The sequence below is a fragment of the Pimephales promelas genome, chromosome 3, assembly GCF_988280905.1.
Source record: "Pimephales promelas chromosome 3, fPimPro1.hap1.1, whole genome shotgun sequence".
Taxonomy (NCBI): Eukaryota; Metazoa; Chordata; class Actinopteri; order Cypriniformes; family Leuciscidae; genus Pimephales; species Pimephales promelas.
The window spans coordinates 9,516,782-9,527,426 of NC_142771.1; the positions used below are offsets into that span (position 1 = coordinate 9,516,782).

Here is a 10,645-nt window from a genome sequence, read left to right on the forward strand (position 1 = left end):
GGTTATGACTGTCCTAATAAAACAATTGTCAGCTCAGAGGAAAAACCACAAACAAAGCAAAAGTACAAAAAGCTGTGTTGGCCACGGCAGTATTTCCGGTGAAGGTTTAAGGATGCTCGATAACTTCCGCCGATCGTAGAGTCCAATGCAATACCGAGAATTTATATTGAATTTTATACTCCATGGTTATACCAAAAAAACATTAGTCACAAAAACAGATAAAACAGACAGCCCTCATTGTGATTATGCTTCTTTATAAAATTATATTAAATAAACATAACTATAAATAAAATTTCATCTAAAACATATGTACGTTTTGTTTCAATTTTGAAGACTCTGCCATAATCCCGTTTTCCTCAGTTTTCCTCCGCTTTAATCTCCACAACCGGAAATGGATGAGCATCCTTGCATCAAATGCAGAACTTATGCGTGCATATAGCCCATAGAGGTGGTCAATGAAAAGCTTCAGCTCCAGGCAAAAATGTACAAGTGACCGTGTAAACCACATATAGTTGCATCACCGTTTGGTACTACATTATTTACAGGAGTCATTCAGCCCAACATTGTTAACATTCGTTATCTCAGTTATTTACAGACACGTTAAGTGACAGGATATACATTGCTGCCAGAAGCTAGCGTTTTCTAATGCTAGGCTAACAGTTGCCTTCATGACCCCTTTAAGAAGGACAATAACCCAGGGTTAAGTTCAGTGTAAAACACCCTAAATTCACTTAAAGCTTATTACCATGGTTGGAAATGAAAAGGTTAAGTTTGCCAGTTTATTAATGAAGGCTCACCTGCAAGCAAAGTGCCACAATTTGAAAGTAATAATAATAAAAAAAGAAGTTCAAAGAACCACAACTGTAGAATTAGCCATGTTAAGGATTTGAAGTCACAAGACAAATAGACACTCATGAACACTGCTGCTTCTAATTCAAACCACCGTCACAGAAGGAACAAGAGGCAACAGAACTGGTTATAAAAGAGGTTTTATTTGTCAAGCATCCTATAGCCAGTACTGAACCAAATCATGAACAGGGAGATGTGTAGGTAGTCTCAAACGAATCACCTGAAAAGAGGAAAATAATTAACCAGATCGTTCTCAGGGAATTCAGCCAGAGCAAAGCACGATTAGAAAGCATACTTGTCTGATAGTAGTCATAAACCTTTATGACTGCAGGCTTGAGATTTTCCACTGCAAGAACCTGATTCAGCTGCAGAGTGTAACTCATGGGGACGCCTTTGGGAACCTGCGAGAAGGATGAACAGCAGCGTATGAGAAAATGGCAGCTAGTAATATACCAAGTATACAGTCTCACCTCTTTCAGATACACTATGACACCATCATCTTCAGCATCAACCCGTTCCACTAGCGGAGCAAACGATTGGGGTGAAGAACCGAGCTGAGGGGAAGACACCATCATTTACACAGTAAAAAATTGAAAAAAAAAATTGACTTTCTAAATCTTAAATACAAACCAGTGATGTATCTGCAGTGAAGCCCGACAGGAGTTTAATGTCCACGATAACCATGTTAGTGCTTGATTTTACACCGTCATATCTGAGTGGGGAATAGAAGGTTGACAAGGTAAGAACACCCTTCAATTTTGGAAGTCAAAAAAAGTTTCAGGACACAATGCTACTCACTTCACAGTGAACTTCAACATGAGATTGGCTACACGCGCTTGGCAGTCTCCAGTCACCTTCGCTTCAACACGCAGCGTCTTGGAGACTTTAACGGGTGTTGGGATGTTGTAGAAACACGCAACCTATAGTACAAGTAGAACAAAGACACTTATACTTGGATGTGCACAATACATAGAGTGGGTGAAGATACAGACCTGTAAAGACACACAGGTGGATCCTGACACTTTAACACTATATTTGCCAGGAACGTTCTTCAGCGGCTTCTCCTGATACAGCAGCCTGTTGTCCCGATTCACTTTGAAGCTGTAAGAGTCTCCTCCTGAAGACTGTACGGTAACAGAGCTGGAGCCGTCCAAACTGAACACTTGAGCAGCGTACACAGACAGGGCATGAAGAGCCACCACTGTGTCCTAAAAACAAGCACAAGATTAAAAACTCCTCAATTTATTGCACTTATGTTTGGTAGTCAGAGGCACCTGGGTGGATGAGAAGCCTCCATAGGGATTCTGCTGGGTCACGAGCCAGTTGACAATGCGGTTAGCATAGCCCAGATCAGCCGTTGTGAGAGGCTGAACAGCGAGAACTGCTAGCAGCACGTAAGAGCTGATCTCCACCGCCAGAGTATCACCAGATGTCGTCTGAGACCAATGGAGTTTAGTGCCTTAGGATGAGATGGAGGGGAGAAAGTTGATGCTAAAGACCCTGATGAACATCTCAAACAAGCAGATGGTAAATCTTACCTTCAGAAATAGCAAGGCTGTCTAAGGCAGTTAGAAGCTGTGATCGAGTGGTGGTCTCTCCAGCCAGACTGAAGGTGTAGGTCAGCAGAGCTGTGGCATAAGTGTTTCCCAGGTTCCCAATGACCGGCCTCAAGCATGACAGACCGTTGGTAACTACAGGATCCTAAAAAAAAAACAAAACAAAAAAAAACACAAAGCAGATATCAGAGCCAGAACAGGAAGATCATATGCAAGGAGCACCAAGTACTGGACCGGTTTTACCGTGGTAGGGACACCTAGTTCAAGCAGCGCTGCAACAATGTAGGCAGTCATGGTCACACTGTCACCAACTCCACCCTAAACAAAAAGGAAAACAAAAGAAATATTAAGAACACTCACTGTTGGTCCATTGGTGCCAGTGCATTAAGAAAGACAAAATGCACCTTCATTTCACTATGGTACAGAGTTCCCTGCTGAATGAAACAACCATCTGAACCCTGCGTGCTGATCAACCAATCCTTTGCACTCTGCAGGACATTCGGATCTATGAAGATAAACTCCCTCGCAAGACCAAAGGACCTCATGACAAAGGCAGTCAACCTGGCCATAGAGATGTCAAACAAATTAAAATACTGGTGCCACAGATTACAGACAACCGTAGAACAGTGTGAAACTCACCATGTATTGGACGCATCATAACCAAATGTGCTGAATGATCCATCAGTGTGCCTGTAGTTCAGTTGTCCTTGGTATCCTGATTGGTCAAAAGGAAAATGATATTCCAACGGAAAGGACTGGACTAAGCTCACTTGAAATTAAGTATCCTATACATGTACAGTGGATTTGGTCATTCATACCGCTCTGAAGGTAGCCTATGGCGGTCTCTCGGATGGCTGCAGTGAGTTGCCCTGTGACCTTCAGGTACAGCAAGATGTAAATATTGGGAGCAAGAATGATCATATTCTGTTCTCCACAGCCAGATGGCATCTGTAATAACCCATCTAGATTCTTTAGTGCACGACCCATTATGTCCCCTACAAAAGGTCAAGCATAAAACCCACATCAGAAACAGTTCTACTAATCTTGACATTTCAGTTTCTAATCATTGAGATGATTTACCAAGGACTGAAACGGAGCATCTGGCAGATCCTTGAACTACGTTTGTTGGAAATGTCAGAGTCACGTCTTCATAAAGAACGTTTCCTGCAGACGGAACAGAATGGATAGCATTGAGGGGAAGGCTGATGTTCGGCTGTACAGGGAAATTGTATTGGGAATTGAGTGCAAACAAACCCTTTGGACACAGTAACCAACTCTGGGCGTTGGTCCTTTCAACTCCTTCAGGCTATTAAAGCAACAAAACACCACATCAGTAAACCTGCAGGAGATCTGTGATCAAACTCCAGAAGGCTTTTAACCACTTACGAGGACAAGTAGACTTCGAGTGACTACGTCAATACGTCCTCTCGTCGGCACAGTCACAACCTCAGTGCCACATCGAGTCTGGGATGATTCAGCTGAAGCACTGACAGTCACATTGACGGCTCCTGCAGTGACAGACAGGAATTGAGCACCACCTAATATACACTTAACTTAGAGAGAGGATGCAAAACTGACCGAGAACTGAAGCTGATAGAGCCCATTTGAATGTTTTTCTCCCATTGGCACAAAGACAGGACACATACGGTTCAGAATATGGTTTAAGAGTGAAGGCCGTGGAAGAATCTGGCGTTACTTTAACCTGCCAATGAAACAGAGCACAGGGCTAAGACACATGAACTTCTCTATACAGAAGAAAGAGAAAAAACCCATGGCAGACCATGATGCATTTGGACAGATAGCTGAAGACCGTGGCCTTCAGATCAAACGACTCTCCACGGACGATGGAATAGGGCAGGGAGAGCTCCAGGAAGAAGGGCTGGAAGACCGTCAGCAGAGCAGGAGGAGCCAGACCAAAACCTTTAGAGGACAGGCAGAACGCCTCAGTCTCCCATGTAGTGATTGTGTCAGGAACAGTGAGAGGAACTCGTGTAGATCCAGTGTTTCTGAAAGATAACGAAACAAGAGAAATGAGAGGAACAGAAGTAAAAATTGGGTTAGTAGCTTTAGAAGGAACCAGATGCTTCACTAACCCCACTTGAACAAGCTGCCAAAGCCATGTTTCTGGAAAGTAACTCCTGACAGTCACTACAGAAAAGGAAGTGTCGCCTCCATCTGGAAGAGCCTCTGGACGTCTCATAACCATCACTGAAAGAGAAAAGCAATTTTAGACTAAACTGTCTCTATAGAATAATCTGTCTCTTATTGCGTTTATGAAAGAAATTAACGCACCCAACAAAACAATTTGCTGATTCACAAAGGAGTTGTAATCTTACAAAACTGAATGCAAGTTCAACAAGTCATGCAGAATTTTTCACTAAAATAATGGCATCTGCATAGACCTACCCTCTGGAAATCTGGGATACAGCGGGCACGGAGGGGCTTGTACAGCGAGATTTGTTAGGACCTTCATTCCTAAGCTCTGTCAGAGTGACAGGTCAAAACACAAGACAGATTAAGTCAATGACTCCATTCATGTCCATGTAGTGACAAAATACATTCTCTACCTTGAAGGTTGTATAGGCTTCATTTGTAGGAGCAGTGTAGGCAGGATCTCTGACTAAAGCTAGACGGGGTCGAAAACCTAGACACTCTGGTTCATCCTGAACATTGTAAGGGTAACCTGTCAGTGATCGCACTGGGAGCAAGTCGAACACCTGTAAACATGAAAAAAAGACATCTGTAAAGCCATATTGCAGTGCGACGCTACAACTCTCATGAGTATTAAAGGAGGCGAGAACAAATACATTAATGACAAAACAAATACAAAAAGGAAAGCAGTCCTTCATGGTCACACAAAACAAATAAAATTCAGGCCTGCCTCTCATTCTTAAAGTGCATTTCAGTGGTAAATGAATAGTCCTGCTAGTAAAGTTTAGGGGGGGATGCTGCTGGAAAAACCAGCAATGCGAGTTTGAGAGGAGCTCCCGACAAATCTTGCGATAATCACGACAAGTAATCCACCGGTGGCTCATTGGCTGAGGCATCTTTTCAAGTTCTACCAAGATGTAGATAAGCAAATTTTTACTTATTCGTTTTGTTGACATGGCTTTTTTTAATGGCAGACTAAGACAGACTGTTGATCCAAGTTCAGTTCAGGTTTGAAATTCATTATTGGCTATAAAGTCTTAGTAGGCCTACCCATAAACACCTCACAGATCTCTTATTTAAAGAGCATCATGCAAGATTTGTACCTTAATACATCAGCTTCAAGAGGCACCAGGCCTTGAGTGCAGAGAATGGGGACGCAAGTTTGGCATAGAGCCTATTTAAGCACACCAGTGTCAACTAATCAGGTAGTTTCACAAATGTGTCAAGTTTGTTTGCAAAACCACTAGCCACATTGGCTAGCAAATTAAAAAAATAATGTCAAGCCCTGATCATAATAGATTTGTCTAATTGATCTATCAGTATTACTCATTTTAAAGCTGAAACTGAACGTCGGTCAAGACCACCAAGATTTTCAATCAACTGCACATTGATACCATTTTTGCACTCAGGCGTCTTCCTGGCTCCAAGATCCGGATGCTCTGATCTACAGCACTGATGCCACACAGAGATCCTGCTTGAGCAGAGACCGTCAGAACATTTTTCTCCGCAGGAACAGCCGTAGCAGGAGAGAACTTTAGAGACACCTGGAACAAAAAAAAAAACAAAAAAAAAACCTCAGGACAAGTTACCATTCCAAGTCCCTTAAACTAAAAGAGCCCAGTGCACATACTTGGTTTGGGAGACAAGTTTCGGTCTCAAACAACGCACTACCAACAACCACATTCTCACTGGGCAGAACGCAGTAGACCAGAATCTGCACTTCTGGAGCCATATCGACACGGACCGATAGCTGGAACGACACCGAGCCACTTGTGACTGTACTAGAAGCCCTCGCTTTAACCGTCTCAAATCCATGGAGGACGATCACTCCTCTGGACAAGACCTGACAAAAGGCAGACAGATACATAACATGTTCCTAATAAAGTAAGCTACAATTCATGTCCACTCACCATATAGATGATGTCAGTGCTGTAGTCACCAGCCTCTCCAACAAAAGAATACTTCACGGTCACTGGAAACGTAGCATCACATTTGAGCGGCTGCTCGAGCGTCACTATAGTCAGTGCACTAGATGGGTTACTGGAGGAATCAGGCTGGAGAAGCTGAACAACCCTTGTATCTGAAGTGAAGTATGGCGATTTGTAACCATTATCAACCACTGCAGTCACACTTGCCTGGGGAACAACAAATTAAATCAGTTTCTTGTAGCAGTAATTAAGACGTCTACATCTCATAATACAAAGAGCAAATCGTACCACCAGATTGAGAGCAGCTTTAGGAAGATTGGCAGTGTTGAGAGAGAATGTGGCCAGTCCGTCCTGGTTTGTGGTCCGATCCATCAGCAGTTTATTGGGCCAGCTGTTGCCATCCAGGAGATAAACAACTTTGTTTGCAATTGGAGTACCATCGAAACGAGACACTGATATCTGTCGGGAATGATCAAGATTAGGAAAGGGAACCAATGACAACTTGTATAACACAATTTAAAACAGCTTTTGACCAATGTGCTTTCCACAATGTAGCCAAGTTCTAAGTGACACAAAAAAAAAAAACCTAAAGCTCACAAAGGAAGTTTAAAAAAAAAAAAAACAAGAAACAAAATACAAAAAAAAAAAAAAATTACAAAAGAAGATACAGTGTTAATCAAGTCTTAGAAATTAAGTTTTTAATCTGGATTTTTAAAGTCAGAAGAAATGGAGTTTGTCTTAAGCTAATAGGTAAAGTATTCCAAAGCCTTGGAGCAGAGATGGAAAACCCTCGATCTTTCCAACCATTGTGAAGGCTTCTGCAACAGGGATTAAAAATGTACTTGCCTTTCCATCAATCATTGATCCAGGTTCAAAATATTCCGGGATGTCCACAAACTTGACTTTGCCAACTTCAAACGTAATGGACACTGTTGCAGATTTTGACATCACTACATCTGAAGAAGAGAAAGAAACTGAATAAACCAATCCTGTTCATTCACATGACATTGGTTCAGAGCAGCCAATAGCTCACCTGTTCCCTCCTCAGTGACGTTCACATTTACAAGAAAAGTGTCTTGCATATTATTTTCAAATTTGGTGCCAAAAAACACTGATGCATCGACAGTTTGGAAGACACAGCCAGTGGCATTCATCTGGTGGCAGAACAAAGAGTCACATTAAATTCAAGCACAAGAAAAACCCTCCACTGTAAGGCAGGAGTCAAACCTTTGCAGTTTTAGTCAGGCAACGACGGGTCAAATCAGGAACCGCAGCGTATGGAAAGGGATCACGGCACACTTCCACCAAGGCTTGGCCAGGTACAGGTTGGCCATATGTGTATCTGAGAAACACCACAAGGAACAAAGTCAAGAACTACCCAACCACAAGATAATAAATATCTGTATGTTTAACTCACTTGGCACAAGCCTCAACTTTCAGTCCCACATCTCCAACACTGTACATCTGTGGTGTGTTTACGGTCACATCAAACTTGGGCAAAACTAAGACAAAAAATTAAATGCTGTAATACCTCAAATCTGTCGTTGTACTGTTGCACATATTCACATCAACTTACCGTATTTTTTCACCTCAAACACATGGGAGATTGTTTGTTCACCAATAAAAGCCTTTAATGTGTACATCCCCATCTGAGCCTCTGGGTTTAACTCGTGAGAAAGCTGCAATATCCAGTCCGTTGAGGAAATGTTTGTCCACTGACCAATCCGGTTATTGTTATTGTCCTATTAAAACAGTAACAGCTCATAAAAACGGAAAACAAACTGAACAAAGTGGCAGCTGCTCCATTCAAAGACTCGGACCAGATCAAATTCTCACCTCCACCACCACCAGATTGTACTGAAAGACAAAGACAGGAATATTAAGCATTTAAAAGATCATATTGCAGCAGTCATTGAAGAGAACTGCAAAACTGTGCAAGAAAAAATAACCAACAATAAATTTGCATTTGTTCAATTTGATCCTTACCATCTGATCAAGAGGCACAAATTTGCCATCCATGGTGACAACTCTGAAATTCACTGTAAAAACAGCAATAAACACACATGCATTATGCGATTAAAGATCAGAACTTATACCATAATGGACTTTCTACACCTCTCATATTCAACCAAGGCTCATTCACAACTCACCCGTTTGTCCTGGATTGTAGATGGGTTTGTCTGTTTGGATGAAGGTCAAAGGCAAGTAACGTTTGAACAGGACTTTCCGCTCATCAGACGCCCTGAAGGCATTCCCTTGAACTTCTACCTTCAGCATCTGAACAGATTCTCCATCTACTCGAGGAGCCTGTAGGGAAACTCAGTTAACTAAACCATCAGACAAAAAAAAAAGCCGTGTCTTGTGATAACAAACCTGGAAACTAAAGCAGCGGTGAAATGGCTTTGAAGAAACTTGCTGCACAAGTCGAGTCGTCCTTTTGTCAAGCAGGGAAACGGTCATTGTGAGACTCTCTTGGGGTTTCAGAAGACTTGCACACAATTTGGCATTAGATCCAGATTCAATCACTGCAGGGAACGTCACCATGAATAACCTGTGGAAACATCATGAAGTTCAGAGACTAAAGGAAATCAGGTCAGATTATTTATGTTGATTGAACATTCACAGAAAGTGGCCATCACAGGGTTCCTATAGGCCTGTGCATCAAAACAAGCTTAACAGCCAATCAAACAAAATTGGGCCAAAAGCAGTTCTCTCCATCAGCGAGTGGGTTGAAGTAACAAACATGGGTTGGTCATCTTGGTGGGACAAGCTTTTAACATTATGAAAAATTCAAGTTGAAAACACACAGGAAAAGCTCAGATTTGGCAACAGTGCCTGTGTCAAAAAATAAGAGCACAAGACAGCCATTTTGTTGAGAAATATATTCGAGGAACTACTGTATTATTCCAACAGCACACAAACTCAATTGAACATTGTATTTAAAAAAAAAAAAGAAGTTAATGAACAGCAATTTGGTGTCCCATTCATCCTTTGACCAATTGATAAGAAATAGTACAACAGGATTAACTTTTTCTGAACGGTTTAACTGCATCATTCTGCATAGATTAAACATTCGGCCAGTTTTCGCTGTAAAGCCCATAGCACTTACGGCCTTTTCTGGCCATCAACAGCAAAGAGGAAAAGGGCTAAAATGAGCCCTCTCCAAACACAAATCTCTCTCACAGCCATGAAGAGCAATCATCCAAGCCTAGACAGAAATCAAGAGTCTCTTTCACAAACCCTGCACCACTTCTATTGAGACCTACACTGTAGCTTAACTCTAAATCAGCTGCACTGATGCCAGTGTTATTTAAACACTCTTAATAATTCAGAACAGGTTGATTCATCACTCACAGGCAATCAGGACGTCTTTAGGGCGGAGCCCCGCTAATTAAAGGAGCATTTCACCCATTATAACTATGCAACTGTCTACTACAGTATCGCATCAGGGGGTGCATTGTTGTCTCTCTGAGGAAAGATTTGTTTCATTTGCTGCTATAGGAGAGAAAGAATTTTGCAAACTCGTTTATTCATCTAAATCAACAACCTGTGTGCTAGACCATATACTGACTAAACTACTGAAAGGAATGCTTCCAGAGGTCATAGATCCTCTTCTTAATATCATTAATTCGTCTTTGTCACTAGGATACGTACCAAAAACCTTTAAGCTAGCAATGATAAAACCACTTCAAACTCATCCTAGATGGTTGATCCAATTTTCACAAAAATTGAACCAGATCTTTTTCAGACCATGCCGACAAACTTTTTTTTTTTCTTTAGATTTTGCCTTATGGTTAGCACAAAATTGTAAATAAGCATTTAAAAATCATTTGCGAAAATCTTTGAAACCGTTTGAGACGAAAGCATCATAGAAAGCCCCGTAGCCCATTTGTCCACTGATCAATTTGGTTATGACTGTCCTAATAAAACAATTGTCAGCTCAGAGGAAAAACCACAAACAAAGCAAAAGTACAAAAAGCTGTGTTGGCCACGGCAGTATTTCCGGTGAAGGTTTAAGGATGCTCGATAACTTCCGCCGATCGTAGAGTCCAATGCAATACCGAGAATTTATATTGAATTTTATACTCCATGGTTATACCAAAAAAACATTAGTCACAAAAACAGATAAAACAGACAGCCCTCATTGTGATTATGCTTCTT

At 41.6% G+C, this 10,645-nt stretch overlaps 1 protein-coding gene across 1 annotated transcript; it reads right to left on the minus strand.

Annotated features, from left to right (window-relative positions):
- Positions 1–973: 973 nt before the first annotated feature.
- LOC148981967 (alpha-2-macroglobulin-like) lies at positions 974–9,775 on the minus strand. The gene is made up of 34 exons (XM_089128167.1): positions 9,594–9,775; positions 8,858–9,035; positions 8,635–8,791; positions 8,471–8,523; positions 8,321–8,341; positions 8,061–8,226; positions 7,902–7,986; positions 7,712–7,826; positions 7,518–7,638; positions 7,331–7,440; positions 6,773–6,943; positions 6,467–6,691; positions 6,187–6,399; positions 5,951–6,100; positions 4,973–5,122; positions 4,812–4,887; positions 4,499–4,613; positions 4,186–4,411; positions 3,984–4,107; positions 3,792–3,913; positions 3,660–3,711; positions 3,486–3,569; positions 3,224–3,400; positions 3,045–3,120; positions 2,810–2,966; positions 2,649–2,723; positions 2,388–2,550; positions 2,124–2,308; positions 1,842–2,057; positions 1,648–1,769; positions 1,480–1,561; positions 1,320–1,403; positions 1,145–1,250; positions 974–1,069 (listed from the first exon to the last, which is right to left on the minus strand). The coding sequence occupies exons 1-34, from the start codon at positions 9,671–9,673 to the stop codon at positions 1,029–1,031; spliced, it is 4,278 nt and encodes a 1,425-aa protein (XP_088984293.1). The 5' UTR covers positions 9,674–9,775; the 3' UTR covers positions 974–1,028.
- Positions 9,776–10,645: the final 870 nt, after the last annotated feature.